Below are 22,204 nucleotides of genomic sequence, written 5' to 3' on the forward strand. Positions count from 1 at the left end.
GAACACGCAAACTCCACACAGGAAGGCTCCCATTTGGGAGATAACCCGCCTGGAGCACGGCGCCAACAGCGCCCCAGGCGGGAATCGAACCCAGGACCGTCTTGCTGTGAGGCTGCAGTGCAATGCATCGCAAGTAGGACCATCAGTGTTGGGATTGATGGATCAGCTGACATCATCTGAGTCCACAGAGAGACTTGCATGGCTGCGCCTACGGTAATAACTATTACTCCCTCATCATCTCCATTTAAACTGTGAAGGTGCATGATATGTAAGGGACTAAAGGGAAGAAAAAGTAAAGGCACTCTCCGCATTGATTATTTAAATCCCTTTACTATTGTTGGCAACTGCATGTTATGTCTGAAAATGCATCAATGTGTTGCCTACATAATAGATTCTTTATGCATAAAAGATTATCATCAGGGAACAGGACTCGGAGGAACAAAGCAGAACAAAACTGATCAGAAAGAGACCCCTAGTGGTAGAATGGAGCTATTGCAGCTCAAGGAAATTATTATGCCGTATACACCATCAGGCACAACATTAAAACCACTGACAGGTGAAGTAAATCACATTGATCATCTCGTTCCAATGGCACCTGTCACGGGGTGGGATATGTTAGGCAGCAAGTGAACAGTCAGTTCTTGAAGTTGATGTGTTGGAAGCAGGAAAAATGGGCAAGCGTAAGGATCTGAGTGACTTTGAAAAGGGCCAAATTGTGATGGCTAGACAACTAGGTCAGAGCACCTCCAAAACGACAGGTGTTGTGGGGTGTTCCTAGTATGCAGTGGTTGGTACCTACCAAAAGTGCTCCAAGGAAGGACAACCAGTGAACCGGCGACAGGGTCATGGATGCACGTGGGGAGTGAATTCTAACCCGTCTGGTCCGATCCCACAGAAGAGCTGCTGTAGCACAAATTGGTGGAAAAGTTAATGCTGCTTTGATAGAAAGGGCATGTGATCATCAGAACTGGACCATGGAGCAATGGAAGAAGGGGACTTGTGGCTGATCGGTGTATATCTCATCCTACCTTAAAGGGAAGTTCTTACAGAAATGATTTGAATTCATAGAAAATCTGGACCTGGCACTATTTGTGGGGGTATTATATTTTACCCTATGTTTTCATCACAATGTAAAGGAAAAGTATGGATCCCCTCAGCAGTTCCCTATAAAGCTGTAGAGGCGGACACCTTGTCCCTCTCTTCTGGAGAAACAAGACTTAATTTCCTTTTAGAGGAAATCTGTTACTTCCCCGATATGTGTTTGAGGTTTGTCGGCAACGTCATTGTCGGCAACTCAGTGCTGTTCTCTGATGAAAGTCAATTCACGTTGAGCAGAAATGATGGCCACCAACGATGTTGGAGACGTCAAGGAGAGCGCTATGCATCAGCCACTGTTGTCACCAGACGAGCCTTTGGTGGTGGTGGTGTTACAGTGTGGGCAGGTGTGTCTAGTCAATACAGAACTGCCCTACACTTTGTGAATGGTACAGTGACAAGGCCATACTACCTGAATAACATCATTAATCCAGTCATTGTGCCCCTGCATGAACAACACAGGCCTCATTTCATCTTCATGGAGGACAATGCTCCAGCTCATGGAGGTTGCATCATTAGGGAACGGCTGCTAGAGACTGGGGCACCTCAAATGTAGTGCCCTGCACTTTCTCCAGACCTGAATCCCATAGAAAATCTATGGGATCGCCATGTAGAGGCTCGTAACTCTGTACCCCAGAACCTCAATGATCTGAGGGCCGCCCTTCAAGAAGAGTGGGGTGCCAGGCCTCAGCCGACAATAAGTCGACTTGTGAACAGCATGAGACGTCGTTGTCAAGCTGTAATTGTTTCTCAAGGGCACATGACAAGTTATTGAGACAGACATTTTTTGTTGTGGTAAACCCACCACTGTTGTTGGCTTTTGTTTCAATAAATTGTTTGAGATGAGGAAATCACCATTGCATGCTTCTACTTAAATGCCCTACTTTCATCATATATATCACTGAAGCGTGAACTTTTTACATAAATATCACCCAAAAATCCCTAATTTGAGTAGTGTGTATTTATTAATTTATTTATAGTGTTAAAAACCCTCAAATCGAACATGAAGAAATCCACCACAAATCAAATCTCACAAGGAACACATTTGCTTAAAAAATAACTACAAAAAGTGGTGAAAGTTATTATCAAGCCTTTTATTTGGTTTATTTAGATACTCAGTTTTATACAGTATATATCTATAGATATGTGGATATATTTAAACACATGTGCCACCGCAAATTCACAGACAAACTCTTTAATAGGACAGTAATAAAGGGGAAAAAGAATTAAAATATATAATGCGCATAACTTCAAAATAGTACAGTAAAGCATATCATGAATGTTAATCAAAACAGGAATGGGGATGAGGTAACTGCCAAGCAGACAAACAAATGCTCACAATGTTTAATGAATAATAATAATTCATGATGAACGCCCTTTTAAAACAAACCAATTAATCAGGCAATCCAGAGGCATAGCGGCAGTGTGGACCCTAAGTATCAAACTAGAGAAAAGGAGAAGTCTACTACGTACATCCGCACACACAGCAAACATACAAACAGTGCATTCACGTACAAACAGGTAGTCAGTCGCTTGTGAGTGGAAAAACTCTCAGATGTACTTCTTGTGTTATAGATAGTAGAAAGTCAGGCATGCTCCTACACACCCCAAAAAATATCATATATAGGGACACTCCCTCACATACACACAGAGTCGTAGGCATGTACCATGTGCCTGCAATTGTTGGACGAAGAAAAACAAACACACACCGACACGCACACCGACAGACAGACACACACACACACACACTAGGCCAGGCGTGGCGTGAGGGAAACGCCTGGGAGAGAGAACGACAGCATCCTCCCCCCCCCCCAAAAAAAGAAGAAAAACAAAACAAAAAACTGAACCAACAGTGGGGACGAGGAATTCCTGGATTTTTCCATACGTAAAAGGAGTCAGAGCCGGAGAGAGAGTAGAAAGTGCTGTGAGGGGGAGGAGGAAGCTGTGCACACACGGGCAGTGCTGAAACGAGTGTCTGTCTCCCCCTTGTGGTCACTCCGAGTCTCGCTGGACCTCGGAAGCGTCGGCTCGACAAATAGGACACGTCCTGTTGGCCTACGGACGGGGAGCGAGATGGAGCAAGTCAGTGAAAGGTCAGAGAGATGCTACTCTCTTTGCAAGGTGCAAGAACGTCAAAACTCATATCAAAACTAGGTTCATTAGGATCTGAGTGTACTTTTACAACCACAGTGCTGCAAGGAGGTATTTTGTGAAGAGTATACACACTCCCCCGTTAAAAAAATAATGAAGAATAACATTTGCAAAATCATCAGAATCTAAATTTGTGAACACATAAGTGTATGATGACTGTGAAAATTGTAGCTTATAGCCAACATTCAATGTTAGGTTTATTGTACATCATCATTTCTATCTTAAGTTCATCTTTCTGGTTCGCTGTTTATTGCTTTATTTTTTATTTTTTGGTTTACTGTTTTGATGTGAGCTGCCGAGAGACTAAAACCTCCTTCTGGAGATGACGTATCCATCTATTTTTTGCGAATTTAGCGACGGGGGAGGCAAGGGCGATTAAAATTAACTTAGCTTGACACCGTATTTGTTTTTCATCAACTTAACACAGGATAATATCATCACAAACACTTGCATTGAAGGCTATAGAATACAAGAAAAAAAATAAAATAAAAAATGAGTTCCATTTTCAGCTGAGAGTCACACTGAGAACATAAAGCTCTGAGAGGAATCCAGCGGTTCTGCAACAACTTCCTCCAGGATCAATCCAGCTGCAAGTGCCTTCCCAAAATCTGGATGGTCAGATGGTTTGAGTTTCTATGGTTTTCTACACAAGAATTGTCAGAATCATCAGCCCATAAATTCAGATGCGTCATGAATTTTTAAGGAACTGCAGACTATTGTCATTGCAAAAGGCAATTGAAATCATCTTTAACAGGATCTTTTTTTTTATTTTTATATTTAATGGAAAATAGTAGAAAATGGTGGCTCGCGGATGCAGAAACGTAAAGATCAGACTTGGTGCAACACACATTCAGCAGGTCGATCACACAGGCAGACAGATCAAATCCTCAGAGGGAGTGTCTCGGACTCACCCGGAGCCACTTGTCGACACACTTCCCGTGGAACTCGTGGCTGCAAGGCAGGACTCTCAGCAGCTGGCGGGATTCAAAGTCGCTCATGCACACCACACACCTGCGGCACGAGAAACCACAACGGATGAGACTCCCAGTGTACACCAGGGACAGCAGCTGAAGTGCAATGGCTGCATTAGAATGAGGAGGTCAAGAGGCAGCCTGTCCCGGATAAGACATTCCATATATTTATATGGCTGTACCCGATCATACTTCACGGTTTATTGGAGGGCCTCTTAAAAATATTTGGGTCCCAATAGTGTGAGAAAAATGTGTATTTTTAGGATTATATTTGAGCCAGCAGCACTCATTTATTACAATCCATATTAAGGCCAAAATTGAGGCTCAGTAAGAATATTTCTTACCGTACTAAAATCTGTGGATATTCCACATTGCATGTTAGAAAATTAAATGTGAATTTGAGTATTGCAAAGGCTTATTCTTATTATCAGAGCACGGAGGGAGCTCCAAACGGATTATATGGAAATTGTGATATATTTTAACCAATTCTCACCCCCCCCCGCCCCCTTCCATAACGCTTTCCACACAATCTACACAGCCCTTAAAATGGCCGATGATGGTAGTAAAAAGGTGCTCACAGTGTTTGTTCCGATTGGTGGTTGTTAGGATTAAACCTATAGGAAGGCAGTTGTTCGATGTCACCCTTGGTCAGCCCTCGGAGCTTGGCTTCTCCCAGGCGCTCGGCTAGGTTCAGGAGGGCCTGCAGAGCACCACAATGACACAAGGCTCACAATTTGTTGTTGTAAAATACACAGAAAGTAGTGACGAGCAAAGACCGAAAAATATTAAGAGACAAAAGACCAATAACAACTGTCTGGACCTCGTAATTTTCTACTTCTCCATCGTCCACGTCGAGCTCTAGACTGATGGCTGGACCTGTAGGCTGGACCGGCAGCATCGAACTGAAACAAAGGATTTTCAGTCAGGGTTGACAGGTTTTTGCACAACTGCTTCTACCCTGGAAAAACCTGGATTCTTATAGTATGTTTGCATTCCGTCTATTGTTATACAGCAAATCTTGTCTACCATACATTTTAAACCCTGTTACACAATTCCCTGCACCTACTGTGTATTTCTCAGACTGTGCAACTCTAGTGCTGTGTCAGCACCCATTGATTTAAGTCTGCCGTCATTGTACTCTGAAGACAAAAGTAGATCTAATCATATTGACTACGATAAATCCAGACAGAATGTTTCCATTGTTAAAGTGTGGAAAGCTACTGTCATCGCTGGATCATCAAAGAAGCGGCGTTATACTTACAGGATGTAAGGCAGGTAGCTGGGGTGGTAAGGCGAGGGTGGCAGTGGCTGCTGGGAGCGATAACGTCGCCCTTGGATACGCCGAGGCATGAAGTTGGGATAGGACTGGCAGTGGATCGAAACAAGCAAAAAAAACAAAACAAAAAAAAAAAACAATCACTCATGTGGTTTAGAAAACAACGTGACATATTAGAACAGACTCTTGATGCAAATGCACTACTTATCCGATTCAGCACTTCATAAGCATTTCATCCCCAGTATCACTTACTATAATGTTATGCGTTGACAAATAAAACTTTGAAACTCAACAGAAATCCGCTCACCACGCCAAAGAACTCCTGTGGCAGGGGATCGTGGGAGAGGAAGTGGAGCTGCGCGGAATGCGGGGTGAGGGCTGGATGGGCGGCGGGCGGGTAGTGCAGCCCGGCCCCCAGGGAGAGGTGCTCACCCAGCAGCTCCACGTCGTTCTCTATCCTCTGCAGTGGCTGGGGGGGGGGGGGGGGGGCGCAGTGAGTGGCCACATGCGCCACATGCTAATGCTGTTTACCTTCCTCGCGATCAAGTCAAAATGGCTGCACGAGATCAGTGTCAAAGCGTTCATTTGCTATGCAGTGTTGACGCCCAATCTTGGCAGCAACGTTGGCAGTGTTGCTGTTACGATGCTCAAAGGTTCAAATAGTTCAAACTTTGACCCAATTTACCAGACCTCTTGAAGCGCTTCAGATCAAAAAGCAGCAGGATCTCAAAATTAAAACTTTTTAAAGAATTAATAGAGATTATAAAAATGTCAATGTATTTCACAATACATGGACATATTTTGAATCTCTAGCATAAATAACCATGGTTAGTGTGTTTAAAAAGGCACAACTAGAATAGATATTAATGGAACGACACTGTTTGTGCAACCAAAATTCCGCCGTCCTTGTTTGCATTGAACACTGTGCGTGATTCTTGTCATTGTAGGCAGCTTAACTGGGAAAGTTTCAGGCCGGGCTTCATAAGAGAATCATTTAATCCATCCAACTTTTCATTGCAGGGGAGGGAAGGAAAGTAAAGTATATTTTTAATCCTGATCAACTCAAACGTTAGAAAATAAGAACTCCCTAATCACCTCTTAACAGCTATAAAATGTTGTCCTGCTTTTGATGCCAGATTTATTCACACCCACAGAGAGAGAGAGAGAGAATGATTCCACTCACCGATCGAGCCTGCTGTGTCGGGTAGGGTCCGAACTGGCCGGGCTGGGGCAGGTGCGATGGGTGGTGGGAGAGGTGCGGGGGAGGGTGGGAGAGGTGGGGCAGGTGGGGAGGGGGCAGCAGGAAGGCCGGGTCGCTGGACAGTAGCGACGGGAGGGGGTAGGGCATGGGCAGGTGCTGCACAGAGCAGGCCTGCAGGACCTGAGGCCAGGGAAGGAAAGCTGTCAATACATTTCAGCAACAGAATGACAGAAAAACCTGAAGAAGGAAGGACGTGAAATCCACATGGAGTCAAAGTAAATATTGGTAAATGACTCAAAGCTCCCCCCCATTCACACACAGGACTCACCGAAGGCGGGACATTACAGACTGGGTAGTGCTGTCCGCTGAAGACCACCGAGCATGCTGGGATCTGCTGGGGGGCGGAGCGAGGCGGCAGGCCGGGCGGCACCCCCGGAGGGGAGACCGGATACGACACTGGAACCGAACTCTAAACGTGAAGGGCCGGAGACACGTTATCTTTAGCGTTGAGTGCACGGGAACGGGTCTGTCGTGTGGCCTACAGGGGTGTCACGGGTCTCCGGATCCACGACTCGATTTCACTTTCGATTTTGAGCTCACGATTCAAACGTGTATCCCCCCCCCCCCAGAAATGACGGCTGTGCCATTGTTAGAGTATCGAGTGTTGATTTGTAAAGGAAAACACCTGTTTCTCAATAACTAACCTTGAGTCGAGTCACATTAAATCATTAGTTATTTTTTTGTAGTGGAATAAATACAAACTAAATATTTTATACAACTTCACAGATAAAAGATATGCTTGGGAGCCACGAGAGCCGGAACATCCAAGTCACTGAAAAGAGACAAACTTTCCAACACTACTGCATGTGCGTCTCTTCTCCGTTCACTGCGTCCGTTCTTCTCTCATCAGACTTTTTGCCGATTTGACTCATCACAGCGTCATGTTCCATTTAACATTATTACCTTATCTTTGATGTCACAATCCAAATCCTATGCATAACGTTTACTATTATAGAGCATATACCGGCACTTCTCACAAGCTGCCGGTATGCTGTCTCAAGTGGACATAATGTAAAATATATCATATTTTATTGGAAGAAAAAGTGCGCTCCAACTTTTCCTTTCGATTATTAGAACGCAGAAGCTGCAGACACCCCCCCCAAGCGTCGCTTCAGTGATACAGTACAGTTAATTTTCAGATAACGTTACATTAGCGATCACATTTATTTTGTCTCGTGGTTAAGATCCTTTTCATTTCGAAATTGAACACTTGTTTTATCGATTTTAGATTTTGAATCCAAAATTGTGACACCCCTAGTGGCCTATGAGAGGTGGCTCTCAATGTGGAGTCCAGGGACCCCCGGGGGTCTTTCAAGAGGTTCCAGCGGGGTCCCCAGAACAATTATTGATCGTTAAACTTCACCGTTATTTACAAGACGTCACTATTAGAAAATGTGCAAAAATGACTGTTTTGATCAGAGTTCTCTCTCCAACTATAGCATAGAAAGGAATGTAGGCTTGGACGAAATATCTAATAATAAAAATATTCAGACAGCTAAATGAACATCAAATGGTGAGTTATGAAAAAGGCTGACAAGACATTTCTGATCCTGTTTGTGAGATGTTAACAGAAATATGTATTAGTATTAGTACTACTACTACTACAAAGCTGTTTCCGACCACAGCTTTTCTTTCTTCTTTCCAGAAAGACAACAGAGCAACATCTTCTCCTGCCACTCCACTCCACTCACCTGCTCGTGGAGGTCAAGAACAATGCTGTTCTGTTGCTGCGGTGGATGGGGGTGGGCAGGGTGCTGGGGGTGCACAGCTGGGTGCAGTAGTCGTGGGGACAGGTTGGGGGACTGGTGAAGGGGCCTGGGGGAGAGGTTGGGAGGGTGGTAGCCCTGGCGCTCGTCGGGCCCCAGCCCCCGAGGTGGCTGCTGACTGTAGGGTGGGTAGCTTTGTAGGGGGACCGGGTGGCGATAGTTCTCATCCTGATGGCCGGGTGACGGCACATGGTGGGAGTGCATATGGTGGTGATGGTGATTGTGCTGGTGATGGGGATGTGGGTGGTGGTGGTGGTGGGGGTGATGGTTGCCATTGCTGTTGTAGTGGTGGTTGTTGTTGTTGTTGTTGTTGCTGTTGTTGCTGTTGTTGTGGGGGTGGTGGTGGTGGTGGCGGGAGAGGCGGTCCCTGCGGCCACGCTGGCGCCTCATTGGAGGGCTGGAGAAGAGGATAAAGAGGAATGTTTATAAAAAAAAAAAAAAAGAAAGAATTCACAAGAATAAAAAACAAAAAGCAAAAAGGAGCAAAAAAACAAGTCACTTTTTTATATCTGTTTAATTATACCTAAAAGTACTTCTAAACTGTTATATACACAATTATGTGTATTTAAAAGGCGCCAAATGTGCTATTAGTGGTCTAAATTGTCTTTAAATACCTCGTGGAGAAGTGCCAGCTGAATTTAACTAACTCAAAAAAAATTTCAAGCGGTAGTAAAAATAAAATCTGATGCTAACGGCCATTCTGTTGTTATTCTGTTTGCATTATGGTACATCATTTCAGAGCCTGTTCATCTGTTGAATGGCACATAGCTTTCACACACCAGCTGACAAATTTCATCCACTGATTCATGGTCTTGAGGCATTGAGCTTATCGTGTCCTACACCATGACAGTGAAGCCCTCTCACGTTCTGTCATTTGCGGGATCAACCTTTACTTCGCCGTCAATAATCAATAATTGAGTGGTTGCTTGGGTATGTGAAAGTAAATGTGGCATTAAAAAGAATGTTTGTTTCTACTACATGGTTCACGATTATTGGGAGAGATGCGCTGAATGTAGCGACAGCCAGTCAACATTTTTCTTTACAATTCCATACAATTATATCGAAGACCATGCTAATAATTACTAACAATATTATTACAAAAAATATATAGACAATCAATCATTACTACTTATTTTATCTATATATGTATGTAATTTAAACTAATTCCATACGTAAACTGTTAAACTCCACTGTTCTGGTCGGGTACTTGATTGACTCAATTTACCAATTATTTAAGAAACATGATGTTAATTATACATTTACAGGGCACCAAACTAATTGGGAGGTAAATTGGTTTCAGTTAGTGTTAGCATTCTTATGCTAGCTTGCTCACAACATTAGGCAGCAGACAATGTGGATCAGGTAAAACTCTTCTTAGTACACGTCCTACAATGATCAACACTGTTACGCAAAATGCCACTTACCACCGGTGATGAGGCATATTTGTGTGCGTGTGTACATTTCCACTGTGTCAATTAATAAAATAAATTATTTACATTATGAAATTTTCTATGGCAAAACAAATACCAATTTCTCAGACGTTGAACAACTAACATCAAAACCAACCAAACAATCTCTGTTACCTGCGGCGATTGCGAACAGGCGTGTGGCACCTCTCCGGCACGTAGTGGTGGTGCGGCCGGCGGCTGGGTGGCAACTCCCACGGGCGAATGGGAGAGGATGGATTGGAGGGAGGAGCCGAGCTTAGGTCCAACATGGACTGCTGTGAGAGACGCTGCCGTTTGGGGCTCGGACTGTCCTCCATCTGCAGAGATGGGTGGGAGGAGGGAGGGAGAGAACAACAGCATGAGTATTAACGAGACGGAGAAAATAATGAATGACTACGTCAGGAGTCCTGTGGTGTGGGTGGGAGCTGAGACGCTCACCTTGTCTCGGTCCTCGTTGCACACGTTTTCTGGGTGGAAGTGCAGCACTCCTCCTGCAGGCCACAGAGGAAACAGATCAGATGGGGGCTGATCAAAACAACATCACAAGATGCACGCACACCAACAGACATGCGCCCACTGGAACCAAAACAGGGATAATGAAGCAACAAGGCAAGCTGTTATGTCTGATGTATGGCAAAGGCCGAGGATACCCATAACTGAATTCTGCTTGAAGCTTGCCTGTGTGCAAGCCTTGCTGTCCATGCCGATGCTGGCTCAAACCAGTCCAGTGGTCCCCTGTACTATAATATCATAAAGGCCTTTTGAATTTCCAGCTTCAGATGACAAACAAGAGAGGAAGTCATCTCTGAGAGAAGTCATACAAAACTCTATCCTCTAGCTTTCAGACACATCATCCCTTCTGATCTCACATGAAAAGCATAGATCCTTGGGTTAAGCACGCATACGCCTTTCTGCCAACTCGCTGGCGCGCACACACACACACACACGAAATCTGCCTCATGAATTGTGTTCCCAAATCTTAGAAACACTCCTGATTTTTCACAGCACTTTGTGGTATGACATGAATAAAAAGAAAAAAGAAAGAATAAGCAGGATGATAACAGCAAACCCCTATCAGAAACATTAGAAGCGTGTCAAAAACTGAGATTTGCTGCCAAAGCCAAAATAAAGTAGTAATGCCACAGACATAATCTTATAAAAACCAAGGCTTTCAGTTGTTTATCTGACAGTGCACATTCTTAATCTGCAGGCTGTTCATGAACACAAACAATGCTACTGCTTAAAATCGTTGTCCTTGAGCTCAACTGATAGAACTTTCATTTAAACAGTTCAAAGGGGGAAAAACCCTTTTCTCTCTTCCTTCTGTAAGTGTCTGTCTCTTGCTCCCTGCCTCCCTCATCCAGCCAGGCTCCTTCTGTCTTCTCAGAAAAACAACAGATCTGAGAGCAGCCCCATGCCTCGCGTTCTAGCCTTTGTGTTGCCACTTTAGAGCCGTGTGAAGTCTGCAGAGAGTGGCAGCTCAAAGACATGCTGCTGGAGGCTGGGGAGAACAGAGGGGCAGGCAGCTTGCTGCTCGACTGGCTGACTGTAGGGATGGATGATCATGGCTGATATGCAAACCCATTTCCCCTTTATCCCAATTCTTTAGACATTAAAATGAGAAGAATGGATCCGGGTCATGCGACACACGTGCCTACATCGTCTGAGACGAGCTCAGATCTGTTGACGTCACCCTGAAGATCCCTGAAGTTCACCCTAAGATGAAGGAGGAGGGATGGGCCCCCCCAGATTAGGGTGGGTTACGGCATGTTGGATGGGCAAAAGGGTGGCTCCACCCAATTCCTTTGCTGTGAACGCCGAATAGCAGTTGCCTTTAGGCTTAGTTTGTGCTCACCAGCAGTACAATGATATTATTTTAAACTTGCCAGTCCAATGTGATAACACTATCAAAGAATATCAAAAAAAAAGAGCATGCAGCATGGGCTACCTCATGCATTTTGAAGGTGCTGATTGGCTAGGGGTTCCTAGGCACTCAATAAGTGAAAATTCTTTACGGCATATGGGCTAGTTTTATTTATTAGTTACCATCACTATCCAATGTGGAATCAGTGCTTTTACCTCAATTGTTTTTATTAGAGCATTTTTGCATCGCTGATTCTGCATAGGGACAATGCAAGGTATAAACTAGCTGATCACTGTGACTGGAGAGGAAAGTAGAGAGCAAAAGCAACACAGAAGAAATGGACGAGTGGGAGATACAGAGTGGGATGCAGAGGCAAGAAACTGGGACATAGTTCCGGTGCCAAGTCTGGCACATTCAACTTTAAGTGATGGTAAACGGAGTAACGTGTGGCGATGGTAAATGGAGTATCGTGTGGCGACGCAAACGAGTACAAGCAGAAAATCTATGGCACAGTAAAACAGACACACCCTTATCCCTCATGCACAGACCGACAATGCTGAGAAAGAGTCGACAGCAACTACTAAGAGCAAGGAGCCCGATCAAACAGCTGGGAGACAGAATGCTTTATTCATCCACACAAATGCCTTTGTAGTGGCTCACACTGGGCAGCGAGTGTGTGCATGTGCATTCATAGAATGTGTATGTGGAATATTTTCGGGAATGGGTGAAAATACTGTGGCCATTGCAAGAGCCCTCTATTAAAAACCCGACATTCATTCATCCATGGCAAAGGGTAGTGCGGCCTTTGGGGAAGATCTACTCTGCCATGTTTCCCTAAATTAACAAAGTAGTGAATGGCACTTGCTCAAGACTCGACATGGAATGGTGAAGTTGTTGACATTGGTGACAGACAAAGTAATGATTATTAAGCCAACATCATGACTAAGTGGTTCATTCCTCTGTCGTTTGGTAATGCAAAAGCCCTACTGGAGTGCAGTCTTGGCCTGGGTTTTCCATTGTACTTCAACTGCTCCATCCTTCATCAAATACTTGTTTTTGCAATATGCTGGAGAGGTTGTCATTCTAGGATTTATCTGATTGCTTTATGCCTACATTAAGTAATCCTTGTCCAGGTTTGAATGCAGTATTAAGTCATCTTTCAGGAAAACTCCACTATATCCAATATAAACATAGTGCTTCATATGATCATCTGTTATCTGCTTCTACCTTTATCTCTACTTCATTATGTAGGGAGTAGTTTAGCAGGCAAACACATCCATTCCGAACTAACCCTTCCAAACCACGAAAGCAGACGCATTTATTGAAAACCTGAAATTAAAAGCCTGTTCAAGCAACAACTGATAGCAAAAATGACTCTTTACCTACGCGTTTCAAAGGCTGTGAATGGATGTGTCCTCCTGGATGGGAGGATGCCTACTGGTGCAGCAGAGCACCAGGTCCTAGTTTGCGGCTTGCTTACCAGCTCCAGGGTGTCTGTGCGCTCCGTGGGGGGAGTGGCGCTGTTGCCCTGCGGCCAGGTAGCTTCCCTGGGGGTGCTGCTGCTGGTTCTCCGGGTAGCTCCTCGCCCAGCCAGAGTTATTTTGCTGTGGGTAGCTCACCCCTCCGCTGGCGTTCATCATATTACCGTTGCCCGCTACGTTGCTGCCATTCGGACCTCCGGTGCTACTCAGGCTAAAGTGATAAAAGCCAGACCGCGACCGAGATCGTGTCCTCGGGGGGTCCATGGCCTGGGAGGGCGGTGCGGGCTGGATGGAAATAGTAATGGAAGGCGGCTTGACAGACGGACGGAGCAGGCACCTCCCTTTTTTTTGCCAGAACTCGGCGTCCCTTTAACCACCCAGTTGCCTACGTTTCTATCGGTTCTTAAGTATTGAGATTCAGGGTTTTTTGGGTTTTTTTTAAGTAACGGAGACAACTGGAAGAAAGCTCAGACAACCGAACAATATGACACAAAACACCGCCGTCCCCCTGGGTACCGGCGGGTATTAGTCTACTGAAAATGTACCCAAGAAAAATTACAATATATATTTCTATACCAAAGCCACGTCAGCCGGAATGGCATTGAAACAGTTGATCAATGAAATTCCTTTTTCTTGTCAACAAGGCCTGGTCGGTTTCACGTACTCTTCGCATGTGAACCGAAAGCTGGAAAGTGTTTACAAGCTGAGCTGGTTCAGCCCCACAGCTGAGACGGTACAGTCGCCCAACACAGCGCCGACGCGGCCAACTATCGAACGTTCGGGTAATTCGGCCGCTTGTCAAACAAACTTCGAAGCGCGGAATTGTGTTTGCGCGACAACTAAATTCGCTGCCCGCCGCTCGGCGCGGCGCTCCGCCGATTCGTCTCGGCCAACGCCAACTACCCCCGCGCTACCGTTAGCATGTTAGCGCTAGCTCGGGGCTAACAACAGGAAGCGGGAAGCTAGCTGCGGGGAAAGCGGCTCCGGCGTTATCGTCTACAAGCCAGCGAGCGTCGCGCCGAACCGAGTCGCCGCCCGAGCCCGTCCCCGTCCCGCGGACAGAGCACCCCGCGCCATGCAGCGTGAAAGGTCCCCTTCTCCGCTCGAAGCCACCGTGCGCGCCCGCCCGCGGATTCCGCCTCGAAAACGGCGTCGAGCGTTCTCTCTCCGCTCAGTGGGGCGCAGTGACGTCGGAGCCGCGGAACGAGTCGTCCGCGGCGAACGAACGTTTTCGAGCGAGTCGCGGGGGTCGCTCCGGCGAAAGAGCGACTTCGCCGGCTCACAAACCGAAAACCCGTTCCCGGGATCTCGAGTACAGTCCGAGCGGTTGGGCGTCACCCGTGCTCAACGTGACAAATTAAATGATCTTGACGGGCGTCAACTTTTTTTTTTTTTTTTTTTCCCCACTTTTCTTTTCCGGGGGACGGGGACCAAAACACCCCCGGGCGAACCGAGTCGAGCGAACGACTCTGGAAAACCGTCAGGACCGACTCGTTAAAAAAAATAAATAAATTAAAAAAAAAGAGTCGAACCTTTCATCACGAGTGGAAATCAATCAATGGGATTTTCGCCCCATCTCCGACCAGTCACGCTCAGTCGATCACCGCCGCCGGGAAACACGGGAACGATAAACCAGACTACACCGACAGCCGCGCGGGGGCTCTCGTTTGTACGCGGCCCGGGCAGGGTAACGGCGCGGCTTTGATTACGCGCAGCTGAGACCGCTTAGTCGAATCGGCTGCTTTCGCCTGGCGGAGCGAGGGCTCCTCGCGTTTTGGGAGCAGGTGGAGCTTTGACGCGCGACAAGGAAAAAAATAAAAAAATAAAAATACAATTATCACGTTTCCCCGACAGAGTAGGTCGACTGTCCCGAGCCGGGACGCCACGAGAAGATCCGCCCCGAACGCCAACCGAGCCTCATCGTAGCTATTCATTGAGCATTGTTTGATGTTAAATATTTTCAATAACAACTACAATTGTTGTTGATATATTTATTTGCACAGCAGCTGAAATCAAAGTCTCTTTCGGAACATAAAAAAAAAAAAAAGATTGAATGAAGAGCTATGGTATGTAATAACATGCTGGAATATCTTGTGCCCCCAGCCAAGTTATTACCATACCCATGTTAAGTGTTTAAAATCATCTCAATATGTAAGAAAAAAGTAGTCTTCACAGTAAAAAAAAAACACAGAAAGCCATTCTGTATGAAATTCTTTTCCTCTTCTTTAAATATATAAATAAATGTATTTACAACAAACTGTGAAATAGATTGAAACACGTTTATGCGCACTGTATCTTGACTAACGTCATCTTCTACGGTGGCGCACCCTGTGCTTGGGGGACAGGAGGTTTTCGTCCACCATTCCGAGGTCGCCACGGGGGTACAGATACCCTCGCCTCATCCCCCCTCTCTTCTTCCACCGCTCCGCCTCCCGGCTCTTCCTGCTCCGGGAGCTGCCACCGCTCCTCGCGCCGCACGCGTCCATGTTGGCCCTACTCCTCTTCGGTGGAGCGGGTGGAGCCCGCGCGCGGTCTGTGGGGCGGGTCTTGGAGGGGTCCGCAGGGTAGGCCTCGTCGTCGGATCTCGCCGGCAGTCCTCCCCGTCTGGCTTGAGCCTCCCTCCTCCGCTTCTTTGCCTCTCGTCGCTCCCGTCGCCTATCCAGACACGTTTTCCTCCTGGCCTTGCTGGCAAGCGCCCTCTGGTCTCTCCTCCAGGTGCTGGCGTCGCCCCGGGCAACCCACTTGTCCTCGAGCAGCGGTGCAGCGCATTGCTGACGCTCTGAGAGAGGCAACAAGCACGTATTGCTGAGCTCTGAAAACACAGAAAACAAGAATTAACATCTTTTGGATAGAACTTTTTTTTTTAAGCAAACAAAGCAGGCGCTGTTGGCACAGTGCTCCGGCGGGTTATCTCCCAAATTGGAGCCTTTCTGTGTGGAGTTTGCATGTTCTCCCCATGCCGTCAGTAAGGACCCCCGCCAAAAACATGCACACATCACCATCGTCCGACCAGCGCGTCGACGAATGCTGCCCACTGCTCCTGGCTGCCCCCTCGGAGGAAGGACATGCCAGGATGGGAAAAATGCAGAGGCCACATTTCACCGGCCACCACCCAAAAAAGCATATGTGTGTGTGTGTGTATATATATGCATGTGTTGTAGTGTGGTGTGTTGCGTAACCAATAAAGATTCTTCTTCTTCTACATTATTCTGTTCCACTCTGTTAGTAGGTCAGAGAGCGGAAAATGAAATCGTACATGGAGACCGATATAGATATTATGCTGTTTTGCGTAATTCTCACTAACATGAGTCTTTTCATATTGTGCATGTCGCGGAAATTCGCTCTCTTGATTTGAGTCAGGTCCCCAGATTCCTCATGCCCTCTTCCAAGAGAGAAAAAAAAAAAATGTCCGTCTACCTACAGTGGCCAAGAAGTAACAGAAAGCGCATGGTGAAGAAAGCGTCGGTGAGAAGGAATCACTTGCATGAACGAAGGCATCCGTTATAACCCACAACGTCTCGCGAGAAGGGGTGACGCCACACACAAAGACTCTTCTGCCATTTTGAGCTACACCGTCGCCGTACCATCAAGTTCTGAGCTTCTTGCCACCGTTTTAGAGCCGGTTAGCTCTGACGGACTGTCGAAAAGAAAACAGTTTGCCAAAAGCAACACGTGGCGGCGGATCGGGGAGATGATTCTCAGGGTGATCAGAAATCCTTCGCGTCACGGGGAGTCTTCTGAATTCATTTCATTAGCAGAAATATCTCTGAATGAAGCTTTAACAATTAAGACAATGAATTTGGCCAAGGCAATTGTTGATTACCATCCAACTCATTCATTTAACAGTTCAGACTAGCGTGTGTGTCTGTGGCGGTACCTTCAGCTCGTGCCTGCATCCCGACGGAACGTTGGAGAATTTCCTCCTCTCTGTCATAGTGGCAGATGTAAGGAACGGATGGAAACGTCCCGCTCATCTTTTTCTTAGTACACTCCTGACACGGACAGAAAGACGGACACAGAGGGAGAGTGATAAAGAGAGACGCAAAACGAGCAAGACGGATGCAGGTAGACGAGGGCCGCCATGGAGAGGGAGAAAAAGGCAGGGATGACGGGGTGAAGGGAGAGGGAGGAGAGGCGGAAGATCAGCACGGAAAGAGAGGGCGTTATGGAAAGCGGAGGGTAGGGACAGGAAGGGTTGAACCAGGTAAAGGGACATAGAAAGAGAGGGAAGAAACAGTACAGAGGTAAAGAGAGCGGGAGAGAAAAAGAGAGGGGCAGGAAATTTGAGAGAGTGACAGAGAAGGAAAGGGAAAGAAAGAGAGACGACAGGAGAGTCATGGTAAAAGGAAGTGGAGACGACGGTCGCGCAAAGAGAAGTGAACTATTCCGTATCCCGAGAGACAATGATCCGAAAAAAAGGAGTAGAGAGAATAAAGAGATGAGTCAAGAGCTGTGGGAGGATCCTCCCGATAGGTAACTTACGTGGCCGTGATGTCCTCTCTCGGAGCAGTTGTAGCAGTGAGCGCAGCGACCGGCGTCTTTGAGGGCGTGGTCTGTCTGGGGCCTGAGGGGGGCCTCGACCTTAACCTTCGAAAAAAATGAAAATAAATAAAAAGGTTGAAGCCGACACAGCACATCGCTTCTGTTCCACAAACTGTCACGTTTCGAACCAACTCAGATCGTCTCAGGGTATGATCACAGGACTGACCACCGTGAATGACTGAATATTATTTACGTTTTTTGGGGCTAAACCACTTCGGGATGAGGCTTTCCCAGGTCAACCATCACAGAACCCATAAACATTGTCCCAGTATAGTCTAAATAAAATAATCCACATTAAAATGTGAAAGCCTTGGCAATACTAGAATGCCAGGTGAGTGATGGAGAGTACTGCGGAAAAAGTCTGATTAACCATTTGATGAATGACTCACTGTCAAATGGTACTGTCTCCATGTGTCTGGGCAGGCCTGGAGAAAATACAACAAAAAAAGAAATTCATTGGTATCCTCAGTGGAACTTTGGTCCAATACTTTAAGCAGAAATGAGTAATAGTTTGCCAGGAAAACACAATGGTAATAATTAGGAAGCTCCCAAGAGCTGGAGGCAAACAAGTCTGTCAACACGAAAAGTCAAATGTCTTCAAAGTCAAAAATTCCACAAAAGCACACAAACCAGCGCAAACAGAACAAGACGTCAGACCAGTCAGGCAGACAGAGTGACTCACGTCAGAGACGTGTCCCGTCATCCCACAGCGCCGGCAGTGTTGGTTCCACACTGGGCGCTGGAGGCAGGGCCTGTGACCATGAGGGGGAAATCCACAGCTGGAGCAATGGCGGCTGGGGCAGCTCCGCTGGCGGTGCCCCATGATCCCACATAGCACACAGGTGGTGGGTTTCTGGGTGAACAGAACATTGTTATATCTCAGAGAAGACCGTCTGGGTGAGGGTGGGTGTGGGTGTGTGTGTGTGTGTGTGTGTGTGTGTGTGTGTGTGTCTTTACTTTAGGGTTGGGGCAGGCCTTGGCCAAGTGTCCATTCTTGTTGCATTTGTGGCATGAAGGAGGGCGGCGTCGTGTACAAAAGTATCTGGAGAAAGGCTGCACCTGGCCAGAGTTATGAGAATTTGTTTATTGAAAAGACAATCACAAGAGCTGCCTAGGAGGCTGAGGGTGGTTTTTTTGCAGACAGATTTGGAGCGAAGAGAGTAAATTCTACAGTGAAAACACATCCAGCTGCTTATCCTCAACTCTGCCATGGTTTCCATGGCTTGTGTTGAATCCTTAAAAAACTTTTGTGGAGTAAGCAAGCAAAGGAACTTGATTGAAACATTGATGATGGTTTAGGTCAAATATACAGCAATTATATTGTAGTTTTTGTAACTTACATCATTTCAACATATTGAATACGGCAATCAATGGCAGATAATTACCTTGTCTTTCTCCACTACAGCCCAGGAATGATCATCTGAATGTGGAAAATGATCAATAAGGGAGAGAATGAGCATTGGAAAACACAAACATAAGCAATACTCTGGGGAAAAACCTGTTTGTGTGACTCTTAAAGGGCGATTATTGAACTGTGAAACATTTTCCAAGCGTTTTCTGCACAAAGTTAATGAAAGAACAACAAGAACAAGAACACTAAATACAACAATAATAACACGATAAATATATTTAAGACAGAAGGCAAACAGGGGTTCTATAAACACAGACAGAGGCTAAAACAATGACATTTTCATGAGAAACCATGGTGTGCATTTTAGGACATACAACAGCTTTTAGGCAAACGAATCACCTAATTTCCTTAAGTAAATGTATTTTTATTTTTTTAAAGAACTTTAACTGATCAAACTGCATGGAGGTATGCCTGAGCTGAGTTTATGCCAAATTAGTTTATGCTAAATTAAAACCAATTGCTGAAAAAACTGGGGAAATACAGGGGAAGTCCTGTGTGTGATTATGCGGGCATTAAGAGGCCCTAAAATTTGACAGAGGACATGATCTTAGAGGGAGACTTGTAGAATTCCAAATCCTTAACCACTCGTTGTGTACGATGCCTCTGTTAGAAACATATCAAATCAAAGATACTACTCTGTTCTTCTATGTCAGATGGGTACAAGGAACTTCTATCTGCAAACATAAATGTCTATGGATATCATTTGTTAAGCTTCGCAGGACGTTTTTTTTACTAAGAAGGATAGAATGGATACCTAGAGAGCCAGTGTCTGAATCCATTTATATTTCCATGGCATAGACACGACCCCCAGTCATGTTTATATTTATCACGATATGTCAAGGAAAAATATAATCTTTTTTGGTCATTTCGATTATATCTAATAACACCTTTCATTGATTTACTAATGATGAATCAAAATAATGTAATTTTATCTGAAAATGTACATGACATCACATCTGATCCAAGTGTCTCAGTATTATTTGCTCAGAATATGGTTTGCTTAAATACATTTATAAAATTGCATAACAAGTGGAGCTACCTAAAAACCTGTACCAGTTAATAAATAATCACCATGATTCACTCAAGTATATCTGGTGTGTGCCACTGATCAGATACCCTCACCATCACTTCCAGAGTCCTCATGGCAGCTGCTCCAGTATCGAAGGTTGAGCTGGATGTCTGCGTCCCCCTCCTGCGCCTCTCCGCCCAGGATCATCCACTCCTCGATGGGCTCGTTGTGACGGTGTCCCCCCTGGTCTTCATTCGGGGGCAGCAGCACACTGGAGGCTGGAGAAGAGGGGCTACTGCACTCAGGGTCCCGCCATGTGGGGTGGGAGAAGGCTAGCACCAGCAGGGGAGACCCTGCTCCGGAGCACCTCCGAGCCCGTTTGGGTTCATTCCAGTGACCCGTACTGAATTCGAATTCACTCCCCGAGTTGTCGCCGCCCTCGACAAAGAAAGGCACCGCTTTGCCACCCTCACCCTCCCCGTCCATCACCTCATATCCATGGTCTAGATGAGACGCCATCGACCAGCGAGCTGCGGCTCAACGGCACCACCCAGCGGCCAGCCGGAGGCATGACATGTCAGCTTCAGCCGTAGCTCGGGGTCTTCCAATGCAGCGATCTCAGCTGTAACAAACAAGTTAAACCGTTGTTTGGCGATGGGAACAGTCGCTTAATCCCTGACGCCATTCACGTTGGGGATTAAGCGACTTTTTTGACCTTTCTGAAATCAATCCGTTTTCGACTTGCTAACCCCCCGTGTGCTACCTAGCTAATGCTAACTAACTTTACCGCTAGATGACAAGTGACTCCGACCTGTCTGATTATTTCCGCGGAGCCGGCACTAAGCTTAGCACGAAACTAAGAAGAACTCAACATGCCGGCGAATTAATGGGTTTAATATGAATATGCCACCGTTCCTACCGTTCCCAGCCCCCGGACCCGCGAGAAGATTTCACAAACCGCGGCAGAGGTGTTATATGTGGCGATTCAGAACCTCTTCAGAACTTGCCCGGAGTTTCCCCAGTGACAATATTGTTGGACGACCAAAACCAAACCCTTCAAAAGCGGTTTTTTTTTTATAAATAATCTATGAAATGTTGTATTATTTGAAATATTGTATACGTGTTAAAAGTGTATCTTCAACAGCTGTGCACAGGCAAGCTTGGTGCTTTATTCGCATATATTCGGGAACGTAAACTAACATTTACCTCCGATCGATTAATGGTGGGCCTGTCTCAAAAGAGTGACCCGCGGGTAACACCAAGTCGCTTTCGTTTGTTTATTTGATTTTATTACACGTCTCAATTGTTTTTGTTTGCCTTGATATGCTCATGTCTACGAGGAAAATGTATTCGTACAGAAAAGCAAGGACACTAGCTTATTATGAGACCTGTCAGTGCTGAATATTGTGGAAACAGCCCTACACGCGCCTTAACAGAAACCAGGGGCTCCCGACTGGGGCCCGCCGCCCCCCTATCGGTCGGTGAAGGAATCGCAGGGTCAACGTCAACGGGAAATGTCTATATTTTTGATGTTTTCAATTTTCCTTCATTTTTGTTTTTGTTTATCTTTCATAAAACGAAATGTGCAACATTTGCAATTTGCGAGGAAGGTTTGGGTCAAATCTCGTACCTGTATACTCTCTAGGGGGATTAATTGACGCATTGTGATTTGACTTATTATATGATCACCGTGCAGCGGCCACATTCAATTGTCTGGCGCGCCGGACGTGGCCCCCAGGCCTGTAGTTTTAGAGCCCCGCTTGAGGGAGTGTCATTTTCAGTTTTCTCACCCCTACCCCTGGAAAAGGGCATTTCGTGACATGACAACATCATCAAAATGTTCAGTCTGATGTCGTGTCGATGTCCAACCGCCCTACCAGGCCCTGACCGAGGGAGCCCCCCACCATGTCACAGTCATCTGCTGTGGAG

General features: G+C 46.0%; 2 protein-coding genes across 2 annotated transcripts; both read right to left on the reverse strand.

Moving 5' to 3' along the window:
* Positions 1-2,168: 2,168 nt before the first annotated feature.
* Positions 2,169-14,428, reverse strand: LOC307235477 (RING finger protein 44-like). Its single transcript, XM_080007593.1, has 12 exons — positions 13,313-14,428; positions 10,407-10,459; positions 10,104-10,285; positions 8,446-8,917; positions 7,023-7,163; positions 6,677-6,874; positions 5,801-5,962; positions 5,479-5,582; positions 5,038-5,119; positions 4,796-4,917; positions 4,158-4,257; positions 2,169-3,150 (listed from the first exon to the last, which is right to left on the reverse strand). The coding sequence occupies exons 1-12, from the start codon at positions 13,575-13,577 to the stop codon at positions 3,088-3,090; spliced, it is 1,944 nt and encodes a 647-aa protein (XP_079863719.1). The 5' UTR covers positions 13,578-14,428; the 3' UTR covers positions 2,169-3,087.
* Positions 14,429-15,497: 1,069 nt separating this feature from the next.
* LOC307235878 (uncharacterized protein) lies at positions 15,498-20,794 on the reverse strand (the record flags this gene model as incomplete). Its single annotated transcript, XM_080008136.1, has 8 exons — positions 15,498-16,125; positions 17,191-17,305; positions 17,796-17,900; positions 18,245-18,280; positions 18,538-18,708; positions 18,813-18,914; positions 19,241-19,275; positions 20,389-20,794. 8 exons carry the CDS (start codon positions 20,792-20,794, stop codon positions 15,620-15,622), a joined length of 1,476 nt encoding a protein of 491 aa, XP_079864262.1. The 3' UTR covers positions 15,498-15,619.
* Positions 20,795-22,204: the final 1,410 nt, after the last annotated feature.

Source organism: Zeus faber (genome assembly GCF_960531495.2).
Source record: "Zeus faber genome assembly, chromosome: 10".
NCBI lineage: Eukaryota > Metazoa > Chordata > Actinopteri > Zeiformes > Zeidae > Zeus > Zeus faber.